The sequence below is a fragment of the Theropithecus gelada genome, chromosome 15, assembly GCF_003255815.1.
Source record: "Theropithecus gelada isolate Dixy chromosome 15, Tgel_1.0, whole genome shotgun sequence".
NCBI lineage: Eukaryota > Metazoa > Chordata > Mammalia > Primates > Cercopithecidae > Theropithecus > Theropithecus gelada.
Genome location: NC_037683.1, coordinates 100891492 through 100908859, shown reverse-complemented (window position 1 = coordinate 100908859; position 17368 = coordinate 100891492). Strand labels below are relative to the sequence as shown.

The following is a 17368-nucleotide window of genomic DNA, read 5'->3' as shown; positions in this document are numbered from 1 at the left end:
TGCTATTGCTGGACAACAGGCAGCACACACAAAGCCGCCAGCCAACCTGGACCTGAAACCCACTAAGGCCACAGGGTCCAGTACAGGCCAAGTGACCCAAACACAACTGCCTTCCCCGCCAGACCTTGAGAGGAGAGTAGAAGCCAACACCTGCTGGAAAGACAGGGGCCAGCGTGGAGGTTCCTACCTGTGGGCTTAGAAGCCAGGGGTGAGGGTGGGAACCTGCTGGAGTTGGTGGAAGACAGTCTGGGCCGACGCCTTCTGAAAAAGCTCCTCAGCAGCCCACACTTGAGAGATTCTACAAGGGTGGTTTTCCCAGATCCCGAGTGGCCGAACAGCTTGAGCTTAATTCTTGGCTGCAGGTTCTGTGTGGGTCGGAGCTGCTGGATGAAGAGTCCTCGGTGCGTATCCTGAGCACGGATGAGAAAGAGCCAGTGAGTGACAGGAAAAGAGGCAAATAATGATTCTCAAGGTTCCTAATCCCCAGTGTGCAGTTTTTACCCATGCTGAGGATAAGTTTCTTTCTTTTTTTTTTTTCTTTTTGAGATGGAGCTTCACTCTTGTTGTCCAGGCTGGAGTGCAATGGCGTGATCTCAGCTCACCGCAACCTCCGCCTCCCGGGTTCAAGCGATTCTCCTGCTTCAGCCTCCCGAGTACCTGGGATTACAGGCATGCGCCACCACGCCTGGTTAATTTTGTATTTTTAGTAGAGATGGGGTTTCTCCATGTTGGTCAGGCTGGTGTCGAATTCCTGACCTCAGGTGATCCGCCCACCTCAGCCTCCCAAAGTGCTGGGATTACAGGTGTGAGCCACCGTGCCTGGCGGAATGTTTATTTCTATCACCAATGAAAACTTTGAAAATTCAGGTAAGATTCACATAACATCAAAGTAACCATTTTCAGGTGTGAGAATCAGAGGCTTTTAGTGCATTTTCAGTGCTGCAGACCATTACTACTGTCTCCTTCCAGAACATTTGTGTCACCCCAAAAGGGAGCTCTGTACCCGTGAGCATTCGCTTGCCATTCCCCTGTTTGCTCAGCCCCTGGCAACCACAGCGATGTTTTCTGTCTCTAAGAATTTGCCTATTTCCATTGCATTCTGATGCATGACAAGATGGGTGGAGCAACTGTGAAGCCTTCAATTTTTTGGGGGTGGAGAAACCCCCATACTTTATTTAGAAATTTATCAGAAAAACATAATTGGATGGCCCAAATGTCCACTTCATAACTGTAGGTTTGGAAAAGGAACTTTATCTTACTGTTAACTACCTACTAGCACTTTTGATTTAACTTCATGGCAATGTCACCTGTATGTGAATATTAAAAATATCTAACATCACTTTTGGTTTCAACCACATGGCAACCTAAGAAGCCTAGGAACAGACCTACAACAAATCAGGCACGGTGGCTCACGCCTGTAATCCCAGCACTTTGGGAGGCCAAGGTGGGCGGATCACGAGGTCAGGAGATCAAGACCATCCTGGGTAATGCAGTGAAACCCCATCTCCACTAAAAATACAAAAAATTAGCCAGGCGTGGTGGCGGGCGCCTGTAGTCCCAGATACTCGGGAGGCTGAGGCAGGAGAATGGTGTGAACCCGGGAGGTGGAGCTTGCAGTGAGCCAAGATTGCGTGACTGCACTCCAGCCTGGGCAACAGAGCGAGACTGCATCTCAAAAAAAAAAAAAAATATATATATATATATATATATATATATAACCAAACACATAAAAAAAATCAAAAATTTACCCTAATCAATTAAGAGGCTGAAAGAAAATGGAAAGCCAGGAGGCTGAGAAAGTTAGAAGCCTTCAATTTAATCATGAAATAGGATCAGCCCTGTCTGACCAGCTAGAGCATCGGTCCCTCTCTGTGTGGAGGGGTCTGGATCCTTTAGGGCAGTAACGGGACAAGAGGATGAGGGAAGGGGCACTCCAAGGTACAAGCTCCATGCTGCAGAGGGGGCTGGGAACACAATATCCTCATTACTTTCTTCTTTTTCCATCCCATAGGGAGAAGCAGGAGGCTCCACAGAATGAAATAGTTCTCTACTCACTCACTCCTTCATTCACTCAGGGAGGCCCCCCAGCCCCATGCTAAGCGCAGTGCTGACAACAGGAAAATCCAGACTCAGCCCAGATCCATGGTCTTGGGGAGACACAGACGTGTGAATGATTTCACATCTAATACCAAATAAGAGTTTTTAAAAGGATAGTGTAGGCAAGGTGTTCAGTGCACCCAAGGGAACCTACTCAAGGCTTACGTGATGTGGCACTGACCATGCCACCCTGGTGTCACACCCCCTCACAGGCCACCATCTCTTCCCACCACTCCTGCCCTGCTCCCTAACGAGGACCTGTTTGGAGCCGTGAGGTGCAGCCTGAGGCCTCTTCCTCACCCTCACCCAGGAGGACCCCTCTGCTTTAACCTGCAGTTCCCACAAACCCACAAAACCTGTCCTGACTGCCATCTCCTCCTGGAAGCTTCTTCCCACAATGCGTGGCTCTCCAGGGTGACCCCCCAGTGTGTAATTATGAGGCGTTCTGCCTTTCTAGACCAGGAGCCCATCTGCGGGGACAGACGGAATTCCCAGCCCCAGCAGGTGTAGAATCTCCATAAACCAGTGTCATATAAATGACAGAACTCAGAGGGACCCACGCAAGGGCATCTCTTTGTGATCTATACCTGGCGGGACCATTCCTTCAGTTCTAAATCCTGGGAGGTGCTCACTTACTGCTGATCTCTTCCAGCAGCAAAAGCCAGTGTTACTTTTGCTATTATAACGGCATCACTACAAACTCACACATAACTCTCCTGAAGGCTTTGATTTTCCTATCTCCCTTTTCAATTCCTAAGCCAGGACCAGACTTCCTCACCAGGAACTACACTGACCCCTGGTGGGCACTGTGGAAATCTGAGGTGGCATTTTAGTTCCCACAAGGTTGAGGGGATGCTCCTGCAGCTGGCTGTGTGTTCAGACACCGTGGAACAAAACGCCCCTCACAGCGAAGAATTCTCCCGGGTCCCCTGACTTCTGAGCATCTGATGAGCATTTATATAGGGGAAAAGCCTGTTTACAGTCATCTGAGCTGAGAACTTTCCATCTTACACATCATCCAGAGGGTTTTGGGGGCAGTATTTAATATATACTGAGTTATCCACGAATGCTGCTGTTTTATAGACTGGCCAACAATTACACTTTGCTTTTTTCCTTTTATCTTTCCTGAGTGCTGTCTCCGATTTCTGGACATCAGCTCAGCACGCTGCTGTGGCGTTGGAGCTGCCATCCCAGCCCTCCAGTGTCCACGGGCGTCTGTGCGGGCTGCACTCACTGACCCTGCGGGTGGGTGCAGGGACCGGCCGGGTTTCCCAGTCTCCTCCTGCCTGTGTCCTAGCACATGCATACTGACATCCAGCATATTTCACTATGTGCATGCTCCCACGAGGTCTGTGTTGTATTACAGTTAGGGCACGCTAACGATCTTTTGAAACTATCTGTGTAGTAGGTACGCCCCTGTCTATAAATTCTACTTTACGAGGATCAAGGGAGCATGACACAAGGCTTGCTGTAAAATGCTGGGGCAGCTGGGGTGGAGGTCACGACACCGAACGATGATCTGTAGAACATGAGGTGGTCCTTACTCTGGTGTCTTCTTCTGACCTCAAATCCCAACAGGTTCAGAGACAGAGCACCACAGGGAAAGGAAAGGGCTGGGGGTCTTGACAGCAATGTCCCTGACTGATTACCTGAATCAGCAAAAACGCTGGACAGATTCTATTATGAGTTACTCACTGGGGGTGGCACCTGTTAGCTGGAAGGAATGGGGCTCTGAATTCTCCCCAGTGCCACATGCAGCAGGTGCGCCCATGCTGCTGGGCTGCCACCGACCCTGGAGCAATTCCACCTCCCAGCCTACTCCAGCCTTCCGCAGCAGCCCTGGGTCTTCCTTGTGAGTCCAAGGCTGTACCCACACCACGCCATGCATGAGCACCTGAGATGCGTCCACTGTGCTGAACAGTGGTCACCTTCCAAGGTGAGCATCCCAAGGGGCAGATGAAACTTCCTCAGCTATTCCCTGACGTGCAGCTCCCCACACACTGAGATTCTTGGTACCAGCCCGAGTCTGCTTCATCTGAGATCGGGAGAAGGTAGAAAACTGTTCCTGGTTAAATCCAGTCACTGGATCCCGGGTGCCCCATTTTGGTAAAGAAACTGCGCCACGAATCTGCTTGCAGCTCTTTCTTCCTGTTTCGTGCCTGTGGATCTTGACACGTTGAGCTTCAGCACACAAGTCTGTCCTGTTTGCAGGAACGGGGAAAGCTCATTCCTCCTCCATGAGTCCCACAGGCCCTTCCACTCTCAGCAGACTCAAACCATGGTCAACTACAGACACCGCTGCCCCTGTGAGAGGCTTCTAGAAGTGACTGAACCTGCAGGCTGACTTGCTCCTGCGTATGAGGGCAAGCTATGCCTGTGACTTCCTTGTACTGACAGTCCAGATCACTCCTTCAAATTCCACGCAGGCCAATGCTGGGGCAGAAGCTCCTGGCAATCTGCCTGTTTCATGGGCCAGCCCAACAAATGGAGAAGGAGGGAGGAGGCAGCAGGAGGAGTTGAGACAGATGTGTTTCCTGTCTGCAGCGGTAACTTCCACGTGCATGGCACCTTCCAGCTCATGCTATGCCTTCACTCACATTCCCTATGAAAACCTCCAAGGGGCCGGGTGCGGTGGCTCATGCCTGTAATCCCAGCACTTTGGGAGGCCGAGGCGGGCAGATCACGAGGTCAGGAGATCGAGACCATCCTGGCTAACACGGTGAAACCCCGTCTCTACTAAAAAAATGCAAAAAATTAGCCGGGCGAGGCGGCGGGCGCCTGTAGTCCCAGCTACTCGGGAGGCTGAGGCAGGAGAATGGTGTGAACCCGGGAGGCGGAGCTTGCAGTGAGCCGAGATCGCGCCATTGCACTCCAGCCTGGGCGACTAAGCGAGACTCTGTCTCAAAAAAAAAAAAAAAAAAAAAGAAGAAGAAAACCTCCAAGGAACCTTTGTGGTTAATACCATCCTCCTCCCTTTCAGATGAGGAAATCGAGGCTCAGAGAGGCCAAGGCACTTGCCCAAGGTGACAGAGCAAAGCCAGAACTCACCACCAGGTCTTCCTCCCACTGCTGGACACTGAAAGGGAGGTGGCAGGTTCCTCAGAAGCAGAGGAGACAGGAATAGACAGGGATATGCACACTGAAGGTGAACCCCACAGCACTGAGGACCATCCAAGGAAGGCCTCTCACAGTGCATCCCACTCAGAAGGCACCTCCTGAATAGGGCACCCTTTGCAGTGAAAAATTTCTGTGGAGGGACTCACCTGTCCTTGGTGCAACCCCTTCCCCTCCACCGGGAGCTGTCAGCCTTGGCTGAGATGGGCCCACTCACCCTTCAGTAAGTCTTTGGGAAACGGCACTGATCCAGACTTATAGAATTCACCATCATCTTGAAAGGCCAAGAGAAGCAAAATATCCCCAGGTATTTCCCTTTATAAGGAAATCTCAGCTGATCCTGGAAGATGACCTCTCATCCTCACTAAGAACCTTGGAGAATCTAAGCACATCCGAATTCAATGCAGTCATCCTGGAAAAAAGTTTCTGAAATCTCTCCTGCATTGGTGGAGGCATGTTTTCACATTTCACTACCAGATGGCGGGTAGGGACGGGTTGGGGCCCAGAGGCCTCTCCCTGGGAAAGCAGCTTTCATCCACCCAGTGATCTGTCTCCAACCCAGAGGAGGCTCCAGGTCAGGTCTAGAAGGTGGTAGGAAGACTGATTTATTTGGAGGGGGGGTTCAGTAGTCCTTCCACAGTGTGTGTCTAACACAACTTACAAGACAACCCTGAGACCCGGCTGGCACAAAGGCCGGGCTTGGTGGGCCCTCCCTGGCTGGGCCAGGCGGGAGCCATGTGCAGCCAACACCTCCGGGGGAGAGGAGAGAGGACTGTGGTGCCACCGACATTTTTGGCTCATGGCTTGAAGTGCTCTCCAGTGTGTGCCCCTTAGGTCTGTGGGTGTGGCTGGAGGGTACTCAGGAGACCCCGGGGCATCCACGGTGTGGGCAAGACGAGGCAGGGGAGAGGAGGAGGCAGAACCGAACTCCAAGGAGTGCAGAATTCTGACTCAGAACCTTCCCGGTGGTCATAAGGGGGTGTGTGTGTGTGTGTGCGTGTGTAGGATACAGTATATTTACCTGTATTAGCTCTAATCATATCCTTTAAATATTTACACAGGAGTAGGAGCCTCCCTGGTATTCTTGCCCAAGGCTCACTAAGTAACAGAGCCTGGACAGCCCCAGTCCAAGCCCCACACATCTCCCCTGGCTGCCAAGATCGCCTCCTATCAGGTCCCTCTGCTCCCCGTCCTGACCCTGAGGCTCCAGTCTGAGCAGCCGGGGGAATTCCTAAATCTAAGGCAGATCTCACACCTGCCTGCACTTGGCCCAAACCCAATCTCCTCACCCCCTGGGTGACATCTATAAAGCTGTGCCACCTCCCGGTCATGTTGGGCATTGTTCTCTGCCTGCACCCCCAGGCACATGCTCTGGCCCTAGCCTAGTTACCCTCCTTTGTTGTTTTATGCTTGAGCTCCTCCAGCCCTTCACTGCCCAGCCCTTTGCACTCCCTATTCCTCTGCTTCCTCCAGCCCTTCCTTGGGCTGCTTCCTTCTTCTTGGCTTTCAGGTCTTGGTTTCAGTGTCACATCAGAGAGGTCCTCATCAGCCAGGTGAAAGCAGACTCCACCATCCTCTCATCTCACTTCATCCTGTTTCAGTTCCCTGCACGGCACCTACCCCAGGAGGCAGCAACCCTTTCTGTAGAGGGCCGGATGATCTCTGTGGCAACTCAACTCTGCCATGTATGAACACCAGCCACAGACAAGAGTGTGTGGCTGTGTCTCAATAAAACTTTATTTACAGAAGTAGGCGGTGGGTTGTAGGCCATTGTTTGTCACCCCTTGACCTTACGCATATCTCTTATCAGTTTCCTGGCTGGGTTCTGCTGATTTTGTTCACTGTGGTCTCTGCCGTGCCCAGAACAGCTCTTACAGTAGACACTGGAAATACCTTTTCAGTGCATGAGTGAATGAATGTTATTTGGTAACTGCATTGCTCTTTGAAGCCCTGGTGAATCTCCTAATTTCTACTTTTCTTTCTTCCAGTACTGTTTCCTCCCTAGCAGCTTGGCTTTCACTTTCTCATCAGACAAGAGGACTAAACATTAGCAAGCTGATGGGGAAGACCATTCACGGTCTGGGAAGGCCAGATAAGAGCACTGAGAGGCCATGTGGCCCCGCCCACGTGGCAGGGTGCAGGGAGACGGCACGGATGGTGCAGCAACTCTTCATTACGCAAATGCAGTTTACAGGTGGTGAATTTTTCCATCTGGGCAACTCCCAAACTGATTTCATTTTTCAAAATATTCCTGGCCACCTTTCTTCACTGTTGGGTCTTAGGTTTAGGAAGAGCAAACTACTTTTTTTTTTTTTTTTTTTTGAGACACAGTCTTACTCTGTCACCCAGGCTGGAATGCAGTGGCATGATCTCAGCTCACTACAACCTCCACCTCCTGGGTTCAAGCGATTCTACTGCCTCAGCCTCCTGAGTAGCTGGGGCTACAGGCACGCAGCATGATCCCTGGCTAATTTTTTTTTTTTGTATTTTAATTTTTTTGTAGAGACGGGGTTTCACCATGTTGGCCAGGCTGGTCTTGAACTACTGACCTCAGGTGACCTGCCCACCTCAGCCTCCCAAAGTCCTGGGATTACAGGCGTAAGCCACTGCACCCAGCCTACTTTTAATTTCAGGTTTATGGAAAATCTGATTAGAAGGATGACCAAACAAAATAAAAACAAGCCAACTCCTCAGCCCCCTTGAAATTCTTATTTTAAAATCAGGTAAGAATGGGACTTGCAGTGATTATAGTAAACATGGATGCTGATATAACATCTAGATCAATCCTTCTCCCATAGAAGGGGTCCCTCCTTTCTTCTAGAAGGAGAACTGGGTTTGGCTGAGCAACAACACAGTCCTCAGGCAGGTTTGGACAGCTGCATGGGGCTTTGTTACTGACTCAGCACAAGGAAGTAGAAGGTACAACTTCCTTCTGTCGTAAGGTGGCACCTACAGCCAGGCGGGGCTCTCAGGGACCCCCAAAACAACGATGAACCTATCAGCAACCTTTGGTAGGGAGAAGCAGACGTCATCTCTAGCCTTTCTGATTCCTGTGGTGCAAATGCTCCCACCCTGGCTGATTTCAAGACCCCCGTGTGATGTCACCAGGTTGGAAAGACATGCTCGGCTCTCAGGGCCAGCACCAGAGGCTCCTGCACACCACTGCCCTGGTTCACTTAATGTGGAAGTGGGTCAGAATCGATCCCATGCAGCTCAGCCCTGCCCCCGGTTCCTTCTTCCCCAAGAGCTTTGGCCTTGGCCTCAGCCACCTTCCGTGCTCCTGCCCCCTGAACTGTCCAGTGATGAAAACAGCCAGTCCCTCTCCCCTGCACATCTTCCACTGCTGTGGGAGAACAGGATGATTTTGGTTTTATTTCCAGATGCCAAATCCCATTGCTTCCCTAGCAAATATAGTTTAAAGACACATTCCTAGGCAATGTCAACTGATGAGAGCTGAGAGCACAGATAGAAAGTATTTCTTTTGCTCAACTGGCCCGTTTGGAAACCAAATAAAATGGCAGGCAATGTAGGGCCACCATCCTCAGCTGTCCCAGATACAGACCTCTCCCCAGGACTGCGCTTTGGATCAACCCGCAGTGGTTCTTGCAGAGTGTGGTAGCACCGTAGGGGTTGAGGGAGAAAGTGTGGAGGCATTCTTTTGGTTTTCATAATACCGCTGTAGGGAACGTTAGCATGTTAGATGCTTGGAGGCCAGGGACAAGAAACATCCTGCAAGGACAGGACCTCCCAGTCACCCAAGCTGCCAACAGCACCCAGTGAGAAACACTGGGGAACATCGAGGAGAAATGACATGGAAAGGAAAATGGTCCTAAGATGCTCTGCAGGGTGAATGACTTCTTCTTCCCTTCCCCTCCCCTATCTTGTACCCCATTGTCTCCTCCTCCACGTGACCTGAGTTAGAACTGCAGCTCAGTCCCCTTCCTGGTGTCCTCGGCAGGCACTGCCTGCTCCTGGGATCCCACCACAATCCTCAGCAATGCCTTCTCCAAGGAAGCCGCTGCGACAGCTCAATCATTTCCAATAACCAAATTCCAGTACCAGGTGTGTCCAGGTGCCAAGCAGTTACTTGCATGGGGATTCATATTCATACACAAGGAAGAAAGACCATGATTAGCAATGCTTGGCAGACAACTCCTCCCTTTCTGGCTAATGAGGAGCTCACGTTAAGAGCCCACTGAGGGATGATGAAGACAAACAAGTTCCAGGGGCTCCTTGAACACAGCATCTAGAAGATTCTGAGGGAATCAGAACCCTGGGCCTCCTCACAGGAAGGCGATCCCTGCGCACTACAAAGCAGGGAGGCTCAGCACAGGCACAGTAGCCAGTGTGGAAAGGATGCATCCCACCTGGCCAGGAATCTGCCCTGGAGCCCCCTGAGCCCACTGATTAAAAGCAGATAGCAGGTACTTCCAGGTGAGGTCGGGACCTCAGGTCTGCACTGATTAGCATGTTGTCACCTCTTTGAAACCAGGTTTCCTGCAGCAACGTTCCCCTCTGTAAACCTTGGGCATGTTCTGAAATCACAGTGCCCACCACACACACTGAGGACTCAGTGGTGGCTGTCATCACAAATGACACTCAGGGTGCCCAGCCACAGGGGCCACTGCTGCACCTCACAGCTGTTCCAGAGTGCTCTGCAGGATTCCAACAATAGCAGGAAACACGTGGTGCTTACTGTGTGTAGGCACTGTGCGAGGGACATCATCTACATTGACCCATCCAACCCTTATCACGGTCATGGGAGGTAGCAGCAGACTCAACCACTTGACAAGCAGGGACACTGAGGCACAGAGCTGTTGAGCAACTTGCTAGCTCACCCAGCTAGAACGTGGTGGAAGTGGAGTTGGATCCCAGGCCATCTGACCTCCAGTCTGTGCTCTCAGGCACTACTCTGTATTTTGTTTCAACATAAAGATGGGGGGGACTTTTCACTGGATTCTGGGTGCTAAGGGGGATGTTGTCCTTTAACTAGGGCTTTAAGATGACTATGCTAGCCAGGTGCAGTGGCTCACACCTGTAATCCCACTGTTTTGGGAGGCCGAAGTAGGAGGATCACTAAAAGTCAGGAGTTAGAGACAGCCTGGGCAATGTATTGAGACACTGTTGCTAATATAAATGTTAAGAATGAGCCAGGTGAGTGTGGAGACATGTGCCTGTAGTCCTAGCTACTTGGGAGGCTGAGGCAAGAGGATCACTGGAACCCAGGAGTTTGAAGCCACAGTGAGCCCTGATTGCGCCACTGTGCTCCAGCCTGAGCCACAGAGCAAGACCTCATCTCAAAAAAAGAAAGAAAGAAAGAAAAAAAAGTGATTATTCTTTTTCTTGACCTCTCCTTTAGAGAAAAAAGACCACAGGATAATGGTAAAATACAAAATAATATTTTACTAAAATACAAAAATAATATTTTGCATTTTATAGTTTTTTTGTATTTTATAAAATATATTTTATAAAACATGATATATTTTATATTTTTGTATTTTGTATTTTATAGCTGTAATAGTCCACTTCCCATCTCTTAAAAATCTAGGCACCAAAAACAAAGGAACTAATGGATGGAAGAAAAGAAAATCCCAAACTGAGACAGGGCGAGAGCCCGCCCCCAGAAATTCAGAATTCTAAATGGGAACAAGCCCCTTTCGCTTAGGATTTGGAGGAAGCTCCGCAGCCCGGTGCTTTGCATCTCTCCTCCTCACTATGTCAGTCATCTAAGTGGACTGCAGAAAATAGGGACAGAGGACGGGAGAAGGACCTCCCACCCACCTGTCCGACCATCCCCAGCTCGTGCAACAGTGCTCTCCCTCCGTCCTTTTTCTGAGCACTGTTTTCAGACTCGTCCTGGAAGGGCACATGTAGGTTCACATCTCGCACAGTAATCTACTTTTAAGTCAAAGAACGAACCATTGCTAAGGGGCCATGGGCAGCAGAACACAGCACAGCCAGCCCCAAGAGATGCCTCCTCCCTCTGCATGAGGCGGGTGTCCCGAGTGACCCGATGGGGTGTTGCAGGTCACTGTGCTGCAACTGAATGTCTGCCTCACAATGAGCTGACTGCAGGTCCCCCGGCCCCTGCTCTGTGATACAGTTTCTTAGATGGTCAACAGCACTCGAAGCTGAGAGCGAATGTGGTGAGCAGCTTTCCAGAGGGAGGTAGTGGTGGAAGTGCTGGTGCTGTGTGAGCCGAGCCAGGGCCTCACACACCTGGGAGGGCACGGCATGGGGACTCAGGGACGCAAGCCAGGTGCGAGGTGCTACAGGTGGGTTTGCAGCCTCTCCGGGTGGAAACCTGAGCACATCTGACCTAGCAGGCTTCTGCACTCAGTCAAGTTGTCAGGCCTGTTGAAGAAGCCTTTCGCCCTTCCTTATAGTGTTTCTTCCTACTAGTGGACCATAACAGAGACCTGATAACTAACAGGAAAAAAAACTGTGCTCTTTTAGCCTGTGCAAAAACCAGACTTCTCGTCTCCTTTCACTATCAATGGATGCTGCCTGGGTAATGGATGCACACCAGCCTGTAGGCGTGAGATTCTGTGCCCAATGCAGGGCCCCCTGCTGTGCAATCTGGCAAAAGCCAGAGGCTGCAAATCGAGGCTTGCATTGTATCTGGTGTGGCTGGTCCTCTGCTTCAAAGATAGCGAATTTTAAACTTAGGAGACTCTATAGAAAGGCTCATTCTTGAATGCTAACTACTCACGGGCTCTCCCTTGCCCCTGCCCCTGCTTGTTTTGCCTGTAAAGAAAAAGGTTTCCCTTGAGTTTCTAGTCCAAATTCGCAGGCATAAGGACACAGTCCATAATGGTACAGAGTGAGAAATCACTAAGCCCATCATTATAATTTATGAATTTCTGGTAAGAACAGGTGAGTAAGGCTAGGGAAATTTTACCTGACTTATCTCATTCTGCACTTTCCAGGACAAAGGGGAGACTGAATCGCAGCTCTCAGAGTTTATCAACATCTGCTCAGTGCCTCTGAGGCCAGTTCTCAGAATCCAAAGCAGAAGGGTGTGAAAATCAGTCACCCATGATTTTACCCTTGCCAGGTCAACTCCAAGGGGTTTTAATATGCATATATGAAGTGTGTCTCTCCAAGTCTATATTCTGCATAAGGAAAGAAATTATCCCAATCTGTGGCCTGCCTGCCCCTGGCAAGACCACAGGACAAGTATGAAAACTCAAACTTCAGGGGCTGTGAAGGTTATGACCTCACCACTTCTCCCCCAGGCACTTCTCAGTCTATACAACAAGAACTTTGTGGGATATCTGGAGCATATTTTGGACATTATCTTCTCAGCAAGCACTTAAACCAACTGAATTATCATTTTATTCCTAGTTTGCATTTTTAAAAAAATGATTACCAGCCAGGTGCGGTGGCTCAGGCCTGTAATCCCAGCACTTTGGGAGGCCGAGGCGGGCGGATCACAAGGTCAGGAGATCGAGACCACGGTGAAACCCTGTCTCTACTAAAAAATACAAAAAATGAGCCGGGCGCTGTGGTGGGCGCCTGTAGTCCCAGCTACTCGGGAGGCTGAGGCAGGAGAATGGCGTGAACCCGGGAGGCGGAGCTTGCAGTGAGCTGAGATCGCGCCACTGTACTCCAGCCTGGGGGACAGAGCGAGACTCCGTCTCAACCAAAAAAAAAAAAAAAAAAAGAAAAAAAAAAGATTACTATTGCTATAAATTTTTTTAAAAAGACTAATTTTAAAAATTTTCAATAATATTTAAAGAAGAAAATGTTGAGTATAATAGCAAAATCGAAAAACATCACTTCTATCATTTTCTTTCTATGCATTTTAACATAGAAGAGATTATTACGTATACACAATCTGTCTTCTGCTTTGAAACTCAGACTCTCCTAACTCCTATTAGTAAAACTCCTTAAAAATATTTAAAAGGCCAAAGCCATTCTATTCCACGACTATAGGACCCTTTACTAGACATTACTATGGGTTATCTGATGTTCCCAATTTTTATTACTGTATTATAAATAATACTGCGGCGAACATCTTTAAGCATAAAACAGAGTTCCTAGATTAAAGGGTATGGCTATTGTGAAGTCTCCTGACACAACTGTTATGCTGTAGGCTGGAAAGGTACACCTGCCTTTACTTATTTTTGTCATGTTTCTTTAAGCCTTAGAGCAACAATGTTTGATAAACAGGAGCTTAACAGCTATCTTGGAGCTCAAACATAAGAAGGAAAGAGGCAGAGTCAGCGTCCTCATGCCCCGCTACTTTGTGGGAGTGGTTTATTACAGAGAGAGTGGGAGGAGGAAAACCAGGCACAGCAACTGCAAACAGCCTAAATGATTTCCAAGTCCAAACAGAGAAGAAAACTGATAGGGAGCTGATGCATTTATACCGACTGACATGCAAACCACAGGACAGACACCACTGTTCCTAAAACCTGGCTGTCTAGAGCCTCATTTTGTTCATTCTCAAATAAGGAAAAAGACTGAGACTTTTTCACATAAACACAGGTAGAGAACTTCAGACCCATGAACAGAATTTCTCACCTTTCGAAGTCTTGCAAGGAGACCTGCTACGTGCTCATGCTGTTCCGATCTAGCAAGATCTTCTGCCGTCTTTCCATCCTGTTGGAGAAAAATGCGTTCGTTTCTTTTCTCTGAAAAGGAGAGCTGTGTGTGTTCCATACCCCAATTCCGTGGGTCTGAGGCAGAAACAAGCATAGCAGGTGTGAGAAGCTATGGTGTGTTTCTCTGGCTGTGCAATCCTTATTTCACTTGATTGTATAGCACAGGAAGATAAGAAGCAGGAACAAAACACATGCTGGTGTCTTCCTGCCCAATAGCGACACCTTTAATGTCCACAGGTTTAATCACAACTCAACTGCCTCCTCAGCTGAATGGTTCCTCGCTGTCCTGAACCCCTCTCTCCAATCTCCCATCGCGCAGACAGTAAAGATTCTCATTAGGTGCCAAATTCTAGTTAGTGCAAGCTACTGTGTTACAATCCTTACAGGGATAAACCCAGTCCTTGCATGATACCGGCTCCTGGTAATTACTGTGCATTTCAAAGGAAATACTTAGTTTGACAGGCAATTTTGATTGAAAGATTTTTTGGTGAACAGAAAACAAGGAAGTAAGAGTCCACAGTACTTTTATGCTTGCTTTTCACTTACAGACTTTTCATAGGCTGCAGTTTCACACTGAATAAATTTGTTTCTGTATCTACACCATGAACATACACGATGACAGCAAGTATTTATTGAACACCACCTCATAATACATGCCCGACCCAGCTCTCAGTGCTCTGCAAGCCTCAGTCCCTGAAGTCACCCCTGGGAGGTAGAAGCTGTCACTGTTCCTCTGCCACCGGGGAGAAACGGGACATGTAGGGGCTATTCCGTTGCAGTTTTAGAGATCACTAAAAATGCAAAAGTAGAAAAGATGAAAAGCAATGTAAAAAAAAACGAATTTTTTTTTTTTTTTTAAATAAAAAAGTAAGGATTTGGTTTATCTATCAATGTGTATCAATAACAAAGTTGCATCCCTGTAGAAGCTTAGGGATATCAGAAATCTACATGAGAGCAACCTCTCAATTCCTCAACCCAAGTCACTCCTGGAGTCGTGCCTGGGGTCCCATTCGATAGTGTTGCTCAATCTTGCCAACACTGACATTTTGCACCAGGCAATTCTCTGTTGCTGGGCCTGTCTTGTGCCTCTTAGAAATTTTAGTAGCATCTCCAGTTTCTACACACTAGGTGGCAGTAGCACCCAATTCCCAGTTGTGACAAACAAATAGGTATTGACAATTGTTGGGGGTCGGGGGTCAAAACTGCCCTGCTGAGAACCACTGTCTTAGGCTGCCAGTCGAAGCCCAGGTGGCTGCTCCGGAGAAGGCTTGCTGTGCAGTCAGAACTGCCCGTCTCTCTCTGTTCCTTTAAATTCCTGAAATATCCCCCAGTGGGCAGGCTAGGGCTTCAAGCTTGCTTTGGGGGTGAAATAGGTGCCTTAACAGACACTGCATCTCCAACCAGGGATCCATGCCAAATACTCTAGTTTCTTTATGGACACAACAAAAGTCCATAAAGGGAAGGGGTTCTCCATTACACTCTGGAATCACCTGTAAAACTTGAAAATATCCTGTTGCCCGGCTCCCACACAGACACTGCTGTCATCAGTATGGGGTACATCCTGGGCTCCCAGGTAATTCTATTATGCAGCATGGTTTGGGAACCATGCCCTAGTTAGAAGAAATCCGAGCCTTGACTGAAGTTTCCTGCCCCCGACACGTCTGAATAGGATGTTCCTCTTGTAGAACTCAGATGTACACAAAACACAGTCAGAGGCCTTTCACCGACAGGCTGAACTCTCCACTGTTCAACCTCTTCAAAATCAAGAGAACCACCATCAACAATACTTCCTCACAGCCAGGCATGGTGGCTCATGCCTGTAATGCCAGCACTTTGGGAGGCTGAGGTGGGTGCATCACCCAAGGTCAGTAGTTTGAGACCAACCTGCCCAACATGGTGAAACCCCCTCTCTACTAAAAATACAAAAATTAGCCACGTGTGGTGGCGCATGCCTGTAATTCCAGATACTCAGGAGGCTGAGACATGAGAATCTCTTGAACCTGGGAGGCAGAGGTTGCAGTGAGCCGAGATCGTGCCACTGCACTCGAGCTGGGCGACACAGCAAGACTCCATCTCAAAAACTAAATAAAAATATAAAAAATAAAAATGTTTCCTCACATTTGCACTGCACTTTACAGCTTGCAAAACATGTTGCTCTAAAGGACACTATTCAGACTTTCAACAGAAATGCCTGGCAGTGCAGGAGACAAGTTTGAAGTTGGGAGAAGACCCAGTTTGAAGTCCTGAACCCATCCCTCACCAGCTATGTGGTTGGTCACTCGGCCTTCCCAGGCCTGAGTTTCCTCATCTGCACAATGGAAAACGGTACCCTCCTTGCACAGGTTCTTGAGCAGGTGAGAGAAAACCAAATGCAAAGAACCAGCACAGTGCTAGGCACGGAAGAAGCAAGCAGTGTCCGAAATTATTCGTAGAAGAGCTGAGACTTGCCCTAACTACCTGGCCTTCTGTCTGAGAGGGAAAGGGGCAGAAGTCAGATCTCTGCATTTTGGTCTTGGCTCTACTGGACACCCCGATGGAGGCTGCAAAAGCAACACTAACATTTACTGCCCTCCTCCTTACCAACAGGACTTATGGGCTCAATGAAGTGCATGCACTGAAAATATATAGAAAGATGGCCAAGTGTCTTGGCACTCAGCTGTCCATCATCTCAACGTGAGCCTTGGGGACCAAGTGGCTGCAGATGAGTGAGTTGGGTCCAGAAATCACAGTGTCTCTTGTGCACCAGCAGCCTCCCACACAACATTCTAGACTGTGGGCAGTGATTCCCAAGTTGGTCCCATGACACAGAAAGAAATCCATGGGAAGGTGAAAGGCCACTTCACTTATTGTATTCAAGAAGCCAGAGCCCCACAGGCCAGCCAGTTTTAGGAGCCTGCCCGTCACAGACACGCTGCTTATTGTTGTCTGAGGAAGTGCTCACGGTCAGGACTTCTAGTGACACGAGTAATGTGCTTTGCAACAGAACAGATGGGGTTTCAAATGGGGCAAGCACTGACAGGGAAACCTATTTGTGTAACCCCAAGTGAAAAGATGATCTAAAAGAATGTGCACAGTCATTTAAACATCTTTAGATAGTGTCGGGGAAAATGTGGATTTTTTTGTTAACCTACAGAATTATAAGGGTTCATCTACTTAGCACTCGGCCAACAAACACTCCATGTCCTGCTTGGACTATGGTGTCATTCATTTTTTCCTTCCTTCCTTTGTACTTTCATCTAGCAGGTATTTACTGAGTGCCTATTATGCACAGGCCTACAAATACAGCAGTGAATAAAACCAGCAAAAGTCCCTGTTTTCATGGGATCCAGAATCTAGTGGGGACGGCCGACAAGAAACAAACAGGTGAGTAAAATACAGTGGGTCAGGTGGTGATAGGTGCTATGAAAAAAAATGGGGCAGGGGAGAGGAGGAGCTATCCTAGGGGTGGGGGAGGGATAGGATTTAAACTAGGGTGGTCCAGAAAGTCCTCCCTGAGAAGGTGAAGCTCGAGTCAAAGCCTGCAGAAGGTGAGAGAGCAAATCCCATGG

General features: G+C 48.8%; 1 protein-coding gene across 7 annotated transcripts in view; it reads right to left on the bottom strand.

Moving 5' to 3' along the window:
- The window catches only part of DAPK1 (death associated protein kinase 1), a 210461-nt gene that overhangs the window by 26914 nt on the left and 166179 nt on the right, over window positions 1-17368 (bottom strand). For all 7 annotated transcript variants that reach the window (XM_025358798.1, XM_025358796.1, XM_025358800.1 and 4 more), the window contains 2 exons: window positions 13741-13818; window positions 188-410 (listed from right to left, as the gene is read on the bottom strand). In XM_025358798.1, the coding sequence (XP_025214583.1) occupies window positions 188-410; window positions 13741-13818 (301 nt within the window). The remainder of the gene's footprint in view (window positions 1-187; window positions 411-13740; window positions 13819-17368) is intronic.